Here is a 20,510-nt window from a genome sequence, read left to right as displayed (position 1 = left end):
ATGTATAAATTTAACCAAAAATTTATTAAGTATCTATTTCATACAAAAAATGGTGCTAGATGCTATAGTTAATAACATGATCCCTGCCTTAAAAAATCCCATAGAGGAGGAAAATAAACAATTATGTTCACTGTAATAATATATAACAAATATTCTTTGCTTGCCCCAACTTTAGTCAAGTTCCTGAACCTTCTCCTAAGTCCACCTGTGCACTTCCTTGTGAAATCCAGGTTTAGCAAGAAGCCTGCTAAGTCAATTTAGAAGAACCCCTCACCTTTGATATTTAATCATCTTCAATATCTGATCAGGTTTTTCATCTTCTACTACCCTTCAGGTGATGTCTGATCACCCTGGCCTGTCTTCAACAATAATCCCGTCAGTCCAATTTAGCCAACAGGTTTAAACCCTACCCCTGATGTTTCTTTTTAGTAATTTCTTATTCACTGACTCCCACGCTACTTCTTGTCTATTAATTCCTACTTGTCTATGCTGAACTCTCACCTGGGAAATATGAAGGGCAATGAGATATGGAGGATGGAGGGTTCTTGCTAAATTGACTTAGCAGAATTCTTGTTAAAACTGGATTTTACAGAAAAGTGCACAATTGGGTCTAGGACAAAGTTCAGAAGTCTGGCTAAAGTTTGGTCAAGCAAAGAATCTCTGTCATGTGTAAATACAGTGTACTGTAATGGTACAGAAAATGGCATTTTTTGTAGTAGTATAGGTCAAGAAAGGGCAGCATGGGAAAGGTACAATAAGCTAATCTTGAAGGATAAGTAGGAATGCACCACTAAGAGGGAATTAGTTATGAGGAAGTTCTTGTATGGAATCCATTCTCTCCCTTTGAAGAAGAGGAGTATGTATAAAGGTTAAAGGAGTTTATCTTAAGAAGAAAGGAAGGAAAGCAACTTGGCTATATCTTGTAAACATGCTACTGGGAAACAAACTATTGGCATTTGTAAGTGGGAGAGTCCTTATCTGTAGAATGTTTCTGGAAGAATATACCTGTTAATTTAGGGTTGCTATGGTAAACAAACCTAGAAACTATGAATTTAAGGGGGATACATCTCTGTGAAGAGCCATGTAGGCTACATGACTGAGTATAAACTAGAGATGTTTCAAAATTGAAACAACTTTCTTTTGTATAAGTGATGGAGCTATTTACCTTACTTAGAGACTACATGTTAATCTGGGTTATAGGAAATCCTAATGCAGCAAGATGGGACCTGGGAACTGTGCTGGTGGTCCTGGACTTCTTGTTTACCTGTCACCTTGTGTTTGCTTGTATCCTTCAAATTATTAATAAAGCTTGATGTAGATTGATATTTCTGATTCAGGTCAGTTTGATTTCACAATGTAATCTAATAGTTATCTTGGTTACCAAGGAGATGTAGGAAAATAAAGGAAGAGGCAGCAAATCCTGCCTATTCACACTTGATTTCATATTCCTTAATTCACTAAATAGTTTTTTAAATATTTTATAATTTTTGATTTATAAAGATTCATGGTGAGTGGTGAAATGCACAACAATTCTGATATGCTAATTACTCTCTGGACTATACCAGCTAAATTCTGTACTTGTTCTTTTAATTGGGCTAAAAAGTTTGCCAAAACCACAAGTTAAGGTTCCTTCTTTTAGTAACTGCGATAGTGTTAAAGGTTTCATTCAGGGCCTGTTTTCACTTTAAGCTTTTTAAAATTGAAGACTTTTGAACATAAAGAAATATTTCTTCAAATGAGAGTTGTACTACACGTTGGATAAATGTAGTTGTCCCTTAACTGAGTTCTTACTAATTTTATTGTGTCGTCAGTGTGCTGCAAAACCTAGAAATGCAATGTAAAAGGTAATTTAAAGGCTTAAAATGTCTTTGCACAGCTATCATAAAATACATCTCTTCTAGCAAGAAAGCAGTATTTTAAAACACTAGTCATTTATAACTGATGACATTTTCTTAAACCTGACTCTTATTACTCCTCATCCTAGATTTTGCTGGAGTCAAGCATTCTTGGCTGCTGTTGGAGTAGCTCACAAAATTATGTTCTGTATAACTTGTGCCTTTGCAATACCTTCTTTGATCTTGAAATGCCTCTATATACAAATTCTGTACAAATCAGGATCCTCTGTCTTCTGCAACCTGATAATCCTCTTGGATTCTAATAACTTTTTATTAATTTTTACCTTTTATACATTGTTTGGTCATATTTTCTTTTATTTAGTTCTCAGCTATCTTTTAAGAGATAAAAGACCAAGTATAATTAACATTTTTCAATCTACTTTTAATTTTAGGCTGATGTAACCTACCGTTAATGTGATGTGATACAATGCAATAGCAATTTTTAACAGTTAAATCAAAAATAAAATAATTAACTTATTCAACATCTATCAGAAATAATTTTGAGATGTATGTACGCATATATGTAAAATTATACATTTTGAATATTTCATATTTATTTGAAGTCTTCCCACAAGGTTTTCAATGTCCTTTAATATATTGGTTTATTCAGCATGCCTCATTGATTTGCTGCCTGAATCGAGGACTATTTTATACTTTGATTCAGATACCAAGTTGAATGAGCTAATACACTAAGGGAGCTTACATTTTAATTTGTGGGATGGGTAAAAAGTAATAACTACCCTATGTGATAAATGCTATAATAGCAGGAAGCATAATGGGCTATGAAAGCCCACAGGAGAGAAAAGGTACCTGGTGAGGGAACTAAGGAAACCTTCAAAGAGAAAATGACATTTGGAGCAGACCTTGAAGAATGAGTTCACCTTTTTAAAAGAAAAAAAAATCACTTTAAAAAAGACTGACAATTATTTGTTTTTATGTTAATTCATATGTGTTTTTCATTTATTTTTATTATTTGAATGGTATATATATTGACTAAAAAGCATATTTAATAAATTATACAAATTACTTTTAAATATTTTCATTTTATAGGACAAGAAAAGAAGACATTGGAAAGCTGAGGTGAATATTATTAAAGGGAGAGGGGCTTTTAACTTTCAGATAGAATTTAACAGAGTAGAGCAGGTAGATCTCGTCCCACTTTGGGCTATCACCGAAGCAGCAGCAACCTAAACAAAATTCAATCCCTCTGTAACTTCTGACCAAAGCAAGAACCATAAAAGGCACCGTCCCACATTCATGGGCAGATTATGTCTTCCTCTCTTTCCAAAGAGCTCAGACAGAAGTACAGTGTTTAATCCATGCCCATCTGCAAGGCTGATAAAGTTCGGGTTGTGTGAGGACACTGTAAAGGTCAGCAAATTGGCAAAGTAGTCCAGGTTGACAGAAGAAATATGTCATCTACAACAAATAGGTGCAACGGGAAAAGGCGAGGCTGATAGCACAACTGTCCATGTGGGCATTCACCCACAAGGTGGTTATCACTAGGCTAAAACTGAAAGAGACCGCAGGCAAAAGATCCTTGAATGGAAAGCCAAATCTCTCCAAATGGAAAAGAAAAGGGGCAAATACAAGGAAGAAACAATCAGGAAGATGCAGGAATAAAATAATCTTACATACAACTTTCATTAAAAACTGTTAAATTTTTTTAAAAGTAGAGTAATAACTTACTATTATTCAATAAGGCTTGACTGTGACATACCAGTTGAAAATGTTCACTTCTAATGAATCTGCAGGTATGTGTGTACACGTATATGCGTATATAAAATTATATTTGTAATATATATGAAAGAAGATTGGTAAAGCTTTTAAAAGAGTATATAGTTTTCAGCTCTATAGATATTACTAGTCAAATGTAACAACCTCCCTCAGAATTTTGAAAATAGCTAAGCTTTTAAAATATATAATCTTGAAGGGGTACAAGCTTTTGTTGGCTTCTGGTGTATTTGCAGTCTTTTTATTTCCCACTCACCATCTGAATTATCACATGTAGTGTAGAATTCTGACAACTTCACCTGTCAATTTCTTTGCTATTCATTTCTTGAATATAGGAGACTCTACCTCACCAAGTGACTCGGGATATATTAATTGCAACTTGTTTCAAGTGTAATATTTATAGACATTGCTAAGTTTTCAGTATAGAGTTGTCATTCCATGCAGAAATAGAGCCTTCCTATCCACATTACACATCATTCACATATCTTTCTCTGAATATTAAAACTATAAAATTTGGGGAAGGGGAAAAACCTTAAGAAGCATATAATTTCATGACTAATTTTATAGATGGACATACTCAGACTACAATATGAAACCTTGCACCAAGTGCTCCAACTTTTAGTTAATTCCTGTTTGACCATTCCATTCCACCTTTTCATACCACACTGAATTTTCACAACTACCACAAAGATAAACACATACAGATCCTTGGGATGTCATTCCCCTGTCATCATGAAGTATTAAAGGTATACTTAATATGTTGGTACCAGGGGAGACCCTAACTATCATTAATTAGTTTTTTGTGCCTGGGGGCAAATGTGTGGGTTTACTTATTTTTTTGTTTTCAGTTTCTTCAGATCATGCTGACATGTCTCCGAATACTCTCCATGAAGAACATCAACTCAAATTATGTGCCGGTGCCAAGGAGCTGCTCTAAGCATCACCCTTACTAAGTAAAATTTAGTTTGTCAGTTTATAGAGGTTATTTTGTAAAAAATAACCCCAAGTTCATATTTCTTGTAATTATATAAAAACTAGAAAGTATCAGTTACTTGTAGAAAAATGAATTCTTAGCTGCAACATATAGATGATAAAACTGTCTACAGATGCATCTTTAACATGATCATTTGAGAGTAAAAGTGTCTACGAGGAGGTCTATGGGTCATGCCACATGAATGATCAGGGTACACTGTGTGATACCAGAAAGATTCAGTTAAAAGGCACATTCTTTCCCATAAAGATATATTATGTCACATTACAGTAACAGATGTAGAAAAATTTGACTAACAGACCAGGCAATATGCTATTGTTATTTTTCTTGTTAAAATAATAAAGTAGCATTAATTATCAAAATAGTTGACTCTCTGAAGAGCTAAAATATGTGGAAACAGGAATATCAAAGTTAAATCAGTTACCATCTTGACAAACAAATAGGAGGAAGCCAAAGGACACTAGGGAGCAGCGTAGAGACCCCATAAAAATACATCAGAATGGAAGATCTATCGTGTTTTACTGCTATTGGGAAATTGAATATGTGAACAATAGATTCTTAAAATATTATTCGTGTGTGAGATTATGTTCTTGAAAATAATTCTGTAACCATATTCTTCTCAATAATAATTAATAAGAACTACAAAGTCCTTCCCCAGCCTTATCCTTTAAATTTATCAACTCAAGCAGGTCTGTTGAGTCCTGACCTTCATGCCTCCTTTTAGGGATTCCCCGAAGCATTCTTGCAGTTCTATCTGATCTGTCAACAGCTTTTAATACCAGCATTTTGGGGGATTCTGTTATCCTGTGAAATTTAATCTCACCTATTTAAGCTTGCAGAAAGTACTGGAGGGAATTATTAACAGATTTCCCCTCATCTTCTTAGAGGATAGTGCTGAGTGATTGGCTGGTTTCCCTAAGGACACACAGCTGAGAAGCGCTAGTTTGTCAGTAGCATCCTGTTTAGCATGTGTGTGAGGCCACAAGGGAGCCAGAAAGACATTTGGAATCAGAATTACAACAATATGCTGATGGTGCCTCCCTATCTCCATTTCTTCAAACCTATATATCTTTTAGCATTAATGCTTTCTTAACTAAGATGGAAAGTGCCTCCAAACGGCACACTGCTTATGGCTCTAATTAGACAGCTGGAAAGTACGTTGATGATACGTTAGGGCAGTGGACCAGCAGGCTCAGTATCACCAGGGAACATGTTAAAAATGCAAACTCTTAGGCCCACCTCAGACCTACTGAACCAGAAATTCTGGGGACAGGGTCCAGTAATTTGTCTTTAACAAGCCCTCCATGTGATTTAACGCACACCAAAGTTTGAAAACCTCTGCATTAAAGAAATGGGATATGTTTGTCACGGCAGAATCTATTGGGTGGCACCTCCTAGTTTTGTAGATTAAAACATTCCTGGACCCAATCATATTGCCCTTGGTTACTAGCCATATAATATACCTGCTTTCAAATAATTCCATGTTCAACATAACTGGCTTCTGTCACAATTCTTCTTTGTCACTAAAGGATGAGAACATATTGTTCTGTATTTCTCTCCTTCAAAAAATGAGAATTAGACTGCACCATCAGATACATACATTTTGTGAAGCGCCTAATGGTGATGCATTTTATTATCAGACAAATCATGTTATTTCCAAATTCATCCAGAAGTCCAAGACCATTAAACAATAAAAATATTTGAGAAAAACTCTAATGATCCTGTTCCTTAATCTTCACTGACTTTAAAGAAACCAAGTGAAGTTGAAGTATATATGTGTTGGTGGTAGACAGCGTAAGAGAAAGAAGAGAAATACAAAGGAATCAGGTCCAATATTAAATGCTTTATGGAGGCTAAAACTGTGGCCATAGCATAATCTCTCAAAATCCAAATCTTGAAGTAGATATATGATATTGGACTTACATTCTCCTGACTTTCCAGTTCCAGGAGAGGTAACACTGCACTACCTTGGGACCTCTTTTGATGTACACACAACCAAGTAATGGCCACGATGGATTAACACTGAAACCTCTACAAATGCTGGAAGTCCCCAATCCTGGAAAAATATAAGCCTTGGCCAGTGACCCAACCCTGAAATCTTTGCCCACTCTGATAAATGTAATATTAAATACTTATTATTTCTTTTCTCATGTTAAGGAATCTTGCTTAAAATTACCCAGTGAACCTTCAAAGGCTTACTACTATAATATTTCTCTAACTTGGAAGGTATTAGCCACTTTAATGCTAGAAGCTCTGGGTACTGAATCCCTCCAGAAAATATTCATCCCACAATCATTTGCTAAATACTTCATATGTGGCACCCATTGTCTAGGCAGGGGCAAGATAAAAGTACTAAGAGAGATGATCATGGCCTTTGCTCTCATGGAACTCAAAGTCAAGTAGTTTTAAGATCATACAAAAAATGTGGTTTCTTGTGGGCTATTAATAAACATCCAAACATTTGTTCTTATAGTTTTAATTAAGCCAAGATCCACTTGAGTTCTACTAAGCTCTACTGCAGGCAGGCGACCTGTTATCTCAAAGAACTATTGCTTCTTCTCAACATTTCGGTAACCATAGCTCAGCCCACTGAGCTCTGGCCTTCTACTGAGCTATGCCTCACCTCTGATCCTTTTCTTTCTGTAATCCAGTGACACTGACCAATAGCCTACTTTTTTAATTAGCTCCTGACTGGCCTCCCTGCTTCTGATCCTACTCCTCTATAGTCAATTCTCAGTAGAGTAGTCATTTTAAAATTTAAGTCAGAATTTGGTGCTTCTCTGCTCAAAACAGGCCAATGGTTCCCTCTTTCACTGAAAGTAAAAGCTAAAGGCCTTATAAATGCTTGCAAGATCTCACCTGATTGGCCACATGCTGCCCGCTCTTATTCTATTCTAACCACGCTGATTTTTTTGTCTAATCCCAGAAGTCTAAGAGACTTCCTCAATCAAAGGTGGGTGCATTTAGCTTGGCCAGAAATGATCTTCTCCTGGATGCCCACCTTCTCAATTTCTTCATCTTCTGTGTTCAAACATCACCTCATCAGAGAGGCCTTACAGGGCCAACTTATTTGAAATGTTTAAAATCCTGCCTTCTCTTCCACCACACTTCTCCCCTCTCATACACTCCTTATATGCCTATATTAATTAATTTTTCTCCATATTTCCAGTTATCTTTTACAGACTATTTATATGACAATTTATTTGTTTAATTATTGGGTATCTTCCCTCACTAAGTACAAACTCAATGAGGGCATGAAATTCTATCCAATTTGTTTATGCCTGTATCCAAATTGCCCAGCACAATGTCTAGTACATAACAGGTGCTCAATAAATGTAGGTTGAATGAATAAATAAATAAATTCTCACCTCAACCCTCTTAAGTAAATATCTTGTCTCGTTTTTTTTTTGTCTCTTCTACTTGAGACAGAAGAAGTGGCCACCATTCATTTCCAGTTACCCTCACTAATGGAAGATGACTGCGATATAAAGTTGTAAGTAAACTGATGTTGACACTTAGGGTCATCTCCCCAGTCCAACCCTCATGGAGCAGCCTTTTGCAATGAAAACTTCTCTGATATTGGAATAGGAACAATAAGATGTAAAATACTTAGTTCAAAACATATTTGTCAAGTACTTATTATTTGCCAGGTCTTGCGCTATGCACGGGGATATAAAGATAAATAAAATTGCCTTCTTTTAACTCCAGCAAGTCACTTAATTCCACCATGCTGTTTTCTTTTTATTTGCAAAATGACGCAATTGCACTAATTGATGCCTAAGACTACACTCCAGAAGAAAAACTCTATGATTATAAGACTACCTTGGACTAAAAAAAAGAGTCTAAAAGGGTAGACTGGATGGAGCATAGCCCAGAGAATAAAGGTAACCTTTTAATCCCAGCCATGAACCAGTGGTGACTCTGACACTTTAGTAACATTAATTTGTAATATGGTTAATCTACATGTGACAAATTACCTATTGACTTCAGTTATAATTCTTGCCTGGTATACAGACTCCAAACATGTTCAGGCATTCTAAAGCAAGTATAATTCATAACACTGATTTGAATAAAATGAGTAATTTATCTTTCTATAAATACATTTGGTTCTCCCTCTCAGAGCTAAAGGATATAAAGGATATCCTTTATAAGGCACTGTCTTTCTGTAATAGCATTAAAATTTGAGAAGTATGTAGTATATGTAACCAGCTGATGCCTCACTCAAGAGTAGTTACCAGTCACCTATAAGAACGAAATGACTTCAAATCTGTCAGTTTTAGTAAGTTAATTAATTATTAATTCTGAATAGTGCTTACATTAGAGCTCTTTAAAAAAAAATACATGGCAATCTCTTCATCCTATTTGCTTCACAGCAGAATGAATTGACTGTAAGTATGACCAAGGTACATATCTTCGAATGTAGCTTGTCAACTTGGCTTATGGAAAATTCCAAATGTCTCTAATTAGCACATTCTTCTAATATCTGTACATTTTGTGAAGAGTACCTATTGTTTAGGATATGGAAGACTTAGTACATTAACTATTACTAGTTAAATAGAATATATTTCAAAGTTACTAACACTGACAATAAGAAGCATTTGTGCATCGACAAAGACAAATTTCTCATTTTATCCAAATCAGTATTATAAATTTTCTCTTACTTGAAATGTCTGAATTAGAAAAAAACAATTATATGCAGGCCAGAAATATTTAAATTTGCATTTGACAATTTCAATAACATTCTAATGGTTTCAACATTAACATTTTCATCTCCTAAAATCTGTTGGATTACAACTCCATATATTCCGATGGTTCCATTTTACCTCCTCGGGGACAGCTCTTATATTAACAAAGCCTTTTCTGAAGACGATGAACACACGGCGGGCTCCACAACGTAGAGCGGATGTTGCACAGTCAAAGGCAGTGTCTCCAGCTCCGAGTACAATCACGGTTCCCCGTATCGATGGCAATGGAGAGTGACAGGCACACATTCCTGAATGATGAAAGGAAAACCCCATTTTCAAGTAGAGAAACCATTTCTGCATGACAGCTCAAAAGATACTTGTACTCAAAGCAGTGTAAAATTGCATCTTGCAGTTTTCCAGGATGAAGTGTCACTATCAAATTATTCTGCTTCATTGAAAGACAGTTTTATTCCCATTTTAAAAATATGCTCATATGTGTAATTTTATAGTCAGTGCCTTTAGCTTCCTTTTTCCTTCTAGAAGGAGTGCTACAACACATTTTGAGGCATTTAGGTCATAACAAACTGGAATCGATAAATTAAAACTCTAAGTCGAAGTTGTGATATGTATTTTTAACTTAGCACAATTAAATTTCTGCTTTTTAGAAGAAAAAAGTGATTCCTATAATTGGCAGCATTTCATTAAAATAATTTATTTATATATTATCTTATGTAATTTCTAACATATAGCTCTGCTAATTATATTTTATAAACTTCAAATATTAATACACTGAATAAGTGCCCTTTATGTAACTAAAGAATTTCTGAGAACAGTTTTCTTGAAATAGTTAAAATAAAACTTTCCTCTATTTACCGCTTTTCTCTGGTTTTGTTTGGACAAAGTGGACAGTAAAAGAAATATTACTTTCTAAGTGTCCATTTCTCAATGTCATCTATTAATATATTAAGATTTGGTATCCATAAGAAGATCCTTATAAAAAACTGAAATATAAATGTTCTCTATGTGTAGGTAGCACTGTAGTAGCAGATTAAATAAAAATGTTGATAAGATAAATTACTATAATTTTTGGAATGGCACCAAGAGTAGAATAGATCTATAATCTCAATATGTGTAATCATTTTGCTTGGAAGAGTTTGTATTTGGGATTACACAATCAGCACTCTGTAATTTTCAAATACGGTAAGTGTACTATGAGCATCCTTAGACCGTGTTGCAGACATACAGGCATGCAGTTTTCCTGGAGGAGGAAGGTAGAGATGGTATGCTTCTTTAGCTGTACATCTACTAAATAATTTAATATGGAAAGTTTTTTTAAAATTGGGAGAGAAAAATGTAAGTTCTTATCATTTATACATGTTATTGAATGTAGAAATAGCTGTAGCTCAGATTCCTTTAAAAATGTATATTTGAAACTCGGACTTGGGCGGGGGGCAAGGGCAACACACGTAACCTAAACATCTGTACCCCCATAATATGCTGAAATTAAAAAAAATGTATATTTAAAGGATTTTGATCATCTGGATTTGGAGAAAATATTACATCTTCTTTATCACTAGGACGATGACCCCACTCTAGCTGAAGTATGGCACAGCATTCACTTCAGGTTGTTCCTCTCGGGGTATACAAAGTGATAGGGTATCTATCAAAGTCCTTTACTTTAACTTCATACAATTACTGTTCAAGAAGAGACATTCAATCTTTCTGTCTGTGTGGACACAAATCATGTAAGATATGTGATGATTCATCCTATTTTAAAATAGTTCCCCAAATGAAGGTCCTACCATTTCTTTTAAAAACATCTTCCAAGGGCTGTTAAGGACTCTCTTACCTTGAAGCAATTTTTCATGATGTAGTTTAGACCTATCTATAGCACAGTGAAAAATCCTTATGATGATGCTTTATTGGAAGAACGGACAAATAGATAATTTTGACAAACTATTATATTAGGCCTTTTTTTTAACTTTACATTGGTATTATTTAAGGGTTGATTTGAGATTGAATAATGTCCTATTGAGCTTGAATTTAATATAAATTTGTAATGCATAAAACAACATAGAAAACATTAGGAATAGAAGACAATATTTTATACCTGCTTTACTGCCTTTGGCTACACGTGGCAAGAAGTCTTTGGATGTGTAAAACCCCTGGTCCTGCGTCAGGCCTTCAAAGATGTGGTCTTTATTGGGTTCTGGCAAACCTAATTAATAAAATTTATAAAATATCATTAGCAGGAGGAGCATCTTTTCCTAATGGATGTTAAAACAAAAAAGAAAATTGTAATCTTTGAAATAATGTGGTTTTTAGAAAAAAATCTGTAAGCAGATTAACATAAATTTTTACATAACACAATCTAACAGACCTCAGAATATACTTTTAATATATAACTATATACACATGACAAATTACACATTAATGCACATATATATATGTAAAGAAACATATCGTGTATATACATACATACACACACATACACACATATATAGTGTAATGGAGAAAATCAGGTTATATTCTTTCTTCATGCCATAAATAAAAATAAGTTTCAGCTGTATTTAAATGCTAAACATAAAAAATTCAAAAACTAAAATAAAATATGGATACATATTTATTTAATTTCTGAATAAGTAAGATTATTCTAAGGGAAAATAATGGAAGAAAAACGCTCAAAGGAAAAACAATGTATTTTACCACAAAAATTCAGCCACTCTTACATGTAAAAAATATTATAAATGAATTAAAAGGTAAATTATTAACCAAGAAAATATTTTAACAAATAAAATGTCTTTACTAAGCAAAAAGGTTTCTAAATATCAATAAGGAACAAATTTACTTTCCAATAGAAACATAAATAAAGAATAATAAAAAATGGGAGAAGAAAAAATATACATAGCTTATAAGCACTAAAAGTTTTAACTCCACTAGTAAATAAAGAACTGCAAATTAAAGCAATGAAATATGTTTCCCTATTAAAAAGTAAAATATTTAAGAAAATTAAACTATACAGCAAGGGTAGAGATGGAACTTGTACTCTTTTGGTAGAAATACACATTGGTTTCCAATTCTAGAAAAGAGTTTTGAATCTATCTTAAGAAAACACTAAGACATGCAAATAAACGTTTTATATACAAAAATGATCGATGCACAAAAGAAAAGAAAAGGATGCGGCCGGGCGCGGTGGCTCACGCCTGTAATCCTAGCTCTCTGGGAGGCCGAGGCGGGCGGATTGTTTGAGCTCAGGAGCTCGAGACCAGCCTGAGCAAGAGCGAGACCCCGTCTCTACCAAAAATAGAAAGAAATTAATTGGACAGCTAAAAATATATGGAAAAAAATTAGCCGGGCATGGTGGCGCATGCCTGTAGTCCCAGCTACTCGGGAGGCTGAGGCAGAAGGATTGCTTGAGTCCAGGAGTTTGAGGTTGCTGTGAGCTAGGCTGACGCCACGGCACTCTAGCCCGGGCAACACAGTGAGACTCTGTCTCAAAAAAAAAAAAGAAAAAGAAAAGAAAAGGATGGGAGAATACCAGAATGCCAAGTAAATGAATAAATTAGTCTTACTTTAAAAAAAGAAAAAGACAACAGAACAAAATATAGCTATTAAAATGAATATTTGAAAAATATGGTATCAGATTGTAGTCAAAACATAGTATTAAATGAACTAGCAGCATTCAAAACTCTGTAAAGTATGATTCAAATTTTGTAGAAATGAATATATAAACCATGTAATCTGAACAGTGATCATTTTTGGTGCTGGAATTATGGATATTCTAATTTTTACTATTTCCTATTTTCCAAATTTTCTACAATATGCATGTGTCAACTATATAATTCAGAAATGATTATCAAAATTTTGAAAGTAAAATGAATAGCAGACTAAATTTGTTTTAAAAGTATACATGAAGAAAATCTTTTCACAATCACCCCATCCAAGGTAAGTGGAGAAACAATTCATCTCAATTCTATAAACACAGGTAGAAATATGTAGATTCAATTTACTCACTGTCCAAAACTCATTCGACTAATGACTCATTCTAGAGAGGTAGGAGTTTATTTTATAATTAAATGAAGGACAATGGGTAGCTGCTTGTGGACACACAGAATAATAAGCGTAGCCCAAAGATGACTTTTCTCAGGTGAGATAAGGTAGGTACCACCTCTGATCTGAAAGCTGAGGATTTTTGTTGGTTGCATGTAACCAGCAGTAAACCACTGTTGTCTCTTTAAACTAAGCCAAACATTTTTATTCCCTGTCCAGCATCCCCTCTATCTCCTTCTCCAGATGATTTGCTCATAAATTATTTTAAGACCCTTTATTTTAAAAATAATTTTAATTATCTAGGATGGTTAGGCAAGTCACTCTACTTGTTTTTGCCTCAGTGTCTCTGTAAATGAAATGGGGATAAGACTGTTTCTTCATTTTCAGACATGGAAGAATATTCCTTAGGTATATTGGTAACATATACACTATTATATACATGTGTGGTTGTTTATGTGATTCTTTCAGAAAACCTGGGCAAAGGGGTGGGGTTTGTGAAAATAGCAGAGTATGTACTTAAAGACTCTCTAATGACAAAACAATTTCTCTTGAAAACTATTAAAAGATGACTGTAAGTTAGGCTGCACACTCAATTAGTCAAAACAACATATACATTTATTACATAGTAAAATTTAAGTAAGGGCCGGGTGTGGTGGCTCATGCCTGTAATCCTAGCACTCTGGGAGGCCAAGGCGGGCGGATTGTTTGAGTTCAGGAGTTCAAGACCAGCCTGAGCAAGAGTGAGACCCCGTCGCTACTAAAAAAAAAAAAAAAAAAATAGAAAGAAATTATCTGGACAACTAAAAATATACAGAAAAAATTAGCCGGGCATGGTGGTGCATGCCTGTAGTCCCAGCTACTCGGGAAGCTGGGTCAGTAGGATTGCTTGAGCCCAGGAGTCTGAGGTTGCTGTGAGCTAGGATGACGCCATGGCACGCTAGCCCGGGCAACACAGTGAGACTCTGTCTCAAAAAAAAAAAAAATAATAATTTAAGTAAGGACTCGTTTCCCCTCTCATCTTACTACACTATAGGTAAAAGCATATGTTCTATACCACTTCATTTTCACGTTTAAAAAAACACAAACAAATGAAAAGAAAAACAACCTGAAGTTCTGTGCCATTTCACAATGATGGGATAAGCAAAAATCTTTAAGACAGATCAAAAATAAGGGACAGAGAATGTAAGTGGTGGATAAGACTTCCCCAGACCCTGGCAATAATGTCTAGAATCCTTTCTTTACCAACTCCTGATCTGAGCTTTTACACCACTCGGCATGGTTAAGCAGAAAGGGAGCTTTCCATCTGTAGTTATTTCCTACGACCACTGTTAACATAACTGTTACCTTTAGAACTGCAAGGCACTGTGATCAACACACCACCAGACTCGCCGAGATAACTTTTCCTCTCCTGCAAGGATTATTTCACAAGAAAAATGCTTTGGTAAAATTTAAATTTCACTTTTTTTCACTTAGATCAAGACATAGACAAAGACAACTGAGCTTCCTGTGCTTTCATACTTTATGCCCTAGGACAGTGCATCAAAAGCTTTCCTCCTGGATGCTTTGATAGCTTGCTAACCATGACGCCTGCTAACTGTGATCAGGAGGAGGGCTCTGTCACCAGACAGGCTTTGGTGAGAGTCCTTCCTCTCCCATTTACCAGCTCTGTGAACTCACACAAGTTCCTGTGATGGTTAGTTTTAAGTGTCAACTTGCCTAAGCTATAATACCCAGTTACTCAATGAAATACTAATCTAGGTGTTGCTGTCAAGGCCTTTTGTAGATGTGGTTATTATCTACAATCAGTTGACTTTAAATAAAGATCACCTCAATAAGGGGGTGGGCTTTATCCCATCAATCAGCCAAAAGGCCTTAAGAACAAAACTGAGGTTTCCCAGAGAAAGAAGAAATTTTGTCTTAAAACTGAAACATCGACCCCTACCTGAGAGTTTCCACTCTCCTGGCCTACCCCACAGAATGTGGACTTGCCAACTTCCATAACTGCATAAGATAATTTCTTAAAATAAATTGTCTCTATCTCCATCCATCTATCCATCCATCCTACTGATTGTTTTTCTGGAAAACTGTGAAATTGAGTTCCTTCATCTCTTTGATCTATTACTTCATTTCTAAAATGGAGATAATTACACTTCTCTAACAGATGTGAGAGTTTTACAAAATTATATATATGTAAATACAGATAGATAGATATTATTGAGAACTGGAACATAGTTATTGTTTAGTAAACATTAGCTATTAATATTAAGTAGGTTTGTTTATTCTGTAGTTTACCAATTCTTTCAAACTTCACATCTTACGGCAAGGAAAAAGTAAAGTGTAAATCAAAGTAAAATATTAAATCTTAGCAAATTTAAATAAATTTCTACAAAGAAAGAAAAACGAGGCAAACTTAAGTGGAATATGAAAGATAATGAAACTTGCAAATTCCCATCTATCAAAGGAAGATATTTCCCTGAGAGTAGGTGGCATATTAATAAATAAGGTACGTGTCTATACCAGGATGATTTCAAAATGACACCGAAATGACTTTTTAATTCACCTTTTAGTGGGAAGAAGGGAGTTTACGAATAAAGAGGAATTGACAAAGATTTGACAAACAAAACAGCTCGGCATAGTATATGTACAGTGTTCTTTGCTTTTCAGGAAGGCCAGATAGTTTCTTTGTTCCCCTAGAACAGTTAGTGAAGTTCTTGGTGTTTCAGCATGTGTTTATACAAAGCATGTGTTTATACCTCCTTACGAATTAATGAAAAATGGTAATTTTCAAGTTCTCTGAAAAGGAATGAAATAAAGAAAGGAAATTTTGCTTATATTACAGAAAATCTAGTTTTACATTTATTGACTATAGGCAGTACTCTAATTGCCAGGCATATAGGTGATTAGTATATATTATAACCCATTTAATTTCCCAAATAACTCTATGAGACAACTAATGCTATTGTTATCCACATTTTAAATATGAGGACATTGAGGTACATATAAATTAAATAACTTTGCTGAAGGTGACAGAACAAGTAAGTTGCAGTGCCAATTTCTAACCTGGACAGAACAGTCTGCCTGTAGAGTCTATGCTTTAATTTCAAAATGCCTTTTTCATGTATAATATTATAATTAAGCCCTGTTGTAATGTGATGCCTCATAACAAGTGATATCTAAACTAATCATTCAACACATATGTATTAAGTTTCACTCCAAGGCTATTTGTATGTGTACAACACAGAATATGTCTGCAGCCAGGTTCTAATCTAGTGGCAGAGAAGACTGGCTGCTTCTCTCAGCTGCATTTTTTTTTTTTTATTGTTTTGTGAATCTTTTCTCCAGTACAATTTCTTTCTGAACTGTTTTCCTTCTTAAGTGCATTCCCCTTGGTTATCTGCTGGTTATTTTTCACTATTTGATATTCTTCGAAATATGTATCCCTGCTTTGTTTCCAAAGCACCTCCCTCTGAAAAAACTACAGAATAAATAACAGCAGTATATATAGTAAATTCTTTCCTTGTGCCCATATCAAATTTTGCACTTCAATTAACATTAATAAGATATTAAATATTCTGTTACATGTTATCATCTAGTAAGTAATAAAGGAAAAATAAGCTTTTAAGGCTTAGTCTTCACAGCTATGGTAGGGAGTGTTCAAGAATTACTCAGATTCTATAATGTTTGCTTGTGTTCCTTCACCAGGTCACTTATTCAATGTTAATTGAATGGAGTAAGCATCTGTGTGATGCCTCTTGTTCTTGAAGGTATCCACTTGAATGACAGCTAAGCCATCATGGGAAAGACAGTCATCTGATAGAGCTGTCTGTTGAGATAGCCTCACAAATCCCACAGGAGTAGAAAATATAGCACAGACCACTGAGAAACTGCCTCGAGTTCCTGGCAAAAGGCTGTGGTTTACAGAAATGGGCAGTGCTCTAGTATACAGAACTCTCTACAGGTACATCGATTCTTGTTATTTCACACCAAGTGCTTTTTCAATACAAAGATTTTAGTAGACAAGTAAAACAGCACTGATTATGTCACTACTCTCAAATTTACTGGATGAGAAGAGCAAAATGTAGGTGATGGCAAATGTCTAAGTTTTTCACATTTCAAAGTACTTTTGTATCTGAGATCTCACATTCTTCTCAGAAAAGAAGGTATGCCACATTATCTCAGTACTCATTTTCTAATCCTGTCTTGGGGAATGGTGCTGCATTAGGAACAGCATTAAAATATACAGATTAAACATGGATTCATTAAACAAACTCACACCAAGAGACACCAGGCTATCTAAGACCTCTGTCTTTGTAAAAGACCATATCAAAAACCCGTGTCTTTGTAAAAGAAAGTCAATGTGACAACTGACTTTATTTTTGTTTACCAAATCTTTTAAAATATCTTCATGCCAACTGACTTATTTCTATAACAATTTGTAAACAGAATGTATTGTACAAGAGTAAAACCTTTGAAGTTCAACTTCCTGCATTAAAATTATAGTTCTAGAATTGACTTTGGCCAAGTAAATTATTCTTTCTGGGAACCAACAGCCTCATCATAGGACTGTTGGGAGAATAACATGAAAAAAAAAAAGTACATAAAACTCTTTGCAAAGACATGAAATAAATGTTTCCTTTTATTTTCATTTTCTTCCTTAAAGATTTTGTTTGATTTAATAAAATGCTGCATTTGAGCAGACATAAATTAAAAGTTCACCTAGTTCATGACATGTACAGTTAATGTTATTACACACTTAAATGGCCAGTATTGGACAAATTGGTATCACAGTCCATGAAACTTAGAGTCTCTGGCAAGAATGAAAGACTGTGGCCAGATGATAGTTTTCTAACCTCATTTCACTCTACAGACTATAATGAACTCAAACCACATGTGCATCAAGACCAGGAAAGTAGCAAGATAAAGACCCTGTAATGTTTAATGTGTTAATTCAAATTGGAACAGTAAGAATAACATCATGCCTCAGAGAGCAACGACCCAGGAGTCTAAAGAACTGGGTTCTAGTCTCATTATTTCCATTTTCTAGCTGTACTTGGGTAAAATTGCTTAATACTCTGGTTCTCTAATTCCTTGATTTTAGAATGAAGATAATCCTGATTGCCACATAGGGTTGTTCTGAAAATTAGATAGAAAAGTGCACATAAGGCACTGTAAAACAACATTCAAACGTAAGTCATTATTATTGTCTTGTGTTAAATATGAAAAGTACGGGAGAAAAGGCTCATATAAAAAAGAGATTCATGGTAAATACTTTCAAATACAGAAGAAGATATTATAATTAAGCATAAGAAGGCATTTGTATAGCTATATATGATATATAAATGTAGGTATAAAATCATCAATACATGTACCTATGTATAAATGTGTTTATATATATACACACACATACACACACTCACACACACACACACACACACATATATGAAAAGAAATTATTCCTGTATCAAGCCCGAGCAATTGAGATTACAATATGGAAGTAAAATATTCCTTTCAAGGGACTAAGCATGCCACGATTCCATGATGGATTATAAAGATTTTCATCTGTCACTTAAAGATCACTCAAAGGATGTATATCTTACTTCAGAGGGACAATAGTGCCATATGGGTTATCATTCTAGAACCTATATATTGATTAGAAAGAGAACAGATCAATGAAGCCCCATCGTGATTCTCCTCTCAATAAAACTCCCTGTCTTCTCCCTGGTGCCACTGTAAATATGTTTAGTTCTGAGTGTTCACAGTGAATTCAGAAAGAATGGAGTGATTCAATATAACACCTATGAAATTAGATCACCATGCATCACAATAGTATTCATTTCATTGATTTTTCAAATCCCCATTAAACATCTGTTTCATATAACTGCTGTCTAGTCTTTCTCTCAATGTGACCACATATATTAATTGTGTGTATCACATAATTGATTAGAGGGTAACAAGATGAACATGTTAAAAAAATGTTATGAATGGTATCATCATTTCAAACCATAATTTTTCCCATTACCCAACATATTTTTCTATACAGAAGCATATATCAATAGCACAGTCCAGAATCAAGTGCAGTACTGAACATTTTTATGCCATTTTGATAATCTGATAGATACCAAACTAAGGTCCTCTCTTTGTATTTAATTTATAAAACAGTAAAATTTAAAAAGCATTGGAGAAGAGAATAACCAAAGATGATAATTCTTATGATGAATAGTTGCAAATGTATTTCAATTAGCTTTTATACTTCACATATAAAGTATATATAAATTCTATCATACCAATTTGATCAGTTCATATAACTTCATACTAGAACTTACTAACAGACTCCAATTTAGAGTATGTACAGGTAAGAAAAACTATAAACATAATAACAAAGCAATGTATTAACAAGTACAAGTACACATATGAAATAAATTGAATCTGAGTAGTTAAAACCCCTCTAGAGGATTTTATGAACTGTAATAAATATCCAGCAATTCCAATTAATAAAATGAGAATATGGTTCACCACACATTTTTCGTCCCATAATTTTTACCCCTTTACACATTTGGAAAAATGTATAGAGAAATTGTATTTTGATTAATAAAATAATATCCTTCTTTGCAAAAATGGATAAAATATCCTTAGGTATAATTTATTTTCTTGAAAAGTAATTTTTATACTCAGGATTCACATCATCTTTTGCTCTAGCTATAGTACATTATGATCCAACTAAAACAATCAACTCTTTGGACAAAAAGAAATAACGAAGTATTTTTTCATCCTTTGTGATATTCCAATTTTCTCATAATTAGAAGTTATTTTAATAATTAAAATTAAATCTTAATATAAACACAAGGTATAGTTAAAATCTCTTTTATAGAAAAGGTTTATTAATGCAATTTCACATTTCTGTCACAAAACTATACCTATTCCTTTGATTTTTGGTATTATTTATTAAAGTATGTTTTGTCTCATGGGCCTTTTCTCTTCTCTTCTTTATTTCTCTCCCTTCTATTTTCTCCATTTCTTTTTCTCATTTGGCTTTTGCTATAAAACAATTTCCTTGAATTTTAATTCCCACATTGTGAAGTAAGGGTAAGCAAAAAACTCAAACAATATGCCTCAGGCAAAGGTTTTATTTTTTTTCCCTTAATGATTGGAGTTCTT

At 34.2% G+C, this 20,510-nt stretch overlaps 1 protein-coding gene and 1 pseudogene across 1 annotated transcript in view; one reads left to right on the top strand and one right to left on the bottom strand.

Annotated features, from left to right (window-relative positions):
• Nucleotides 1-20,510, bottom strand: part of LOC105823749 (dihydropyrimidine dehydrogenase [NADP(+)]-like) — a 435,569-nt gene that overhangs the window by 311,953 nt on the left and 103,106 nt on the right. Inside the window, 3 exon segments of the mRNA XM_012661010.1 lie at nucleotides 9,444-9,613; nucleotides 11,416-11,523; nucleotides 14,700-14,763. Of these exon segments, the coding sequence (XP_012516464.1) occupies nucleotides 9,444-9,613; nucleotides 11,416-11,523; nucleotides 14,700-14,763 (342 nt within the window).
• Nucleotides 3,096-3,518, top strand: LOC105823869 (annotated as a pseudogene).

The sequence above is a fragment of the Propithecus coquereli genome, unplaced genomic scaffold, assembly GCF_000956105.1.
Source record: "Propithecus coquereli isolate 6110/MARCELLA unplaced genomic scaffold, Pcoq_1.0 Scaffold7, whole genome shotgun sequence".
Lineage (NCBI taxonomy): Eukaryota > Metazoa > Chordata > Mammalia > Primates > Indriidae > Propithecus > Propithecus coquereli.
Note: the sequence above shows the minus strand (reverse complement) of the source record. Positions and strands in the feature narration are given on the sequence as shown.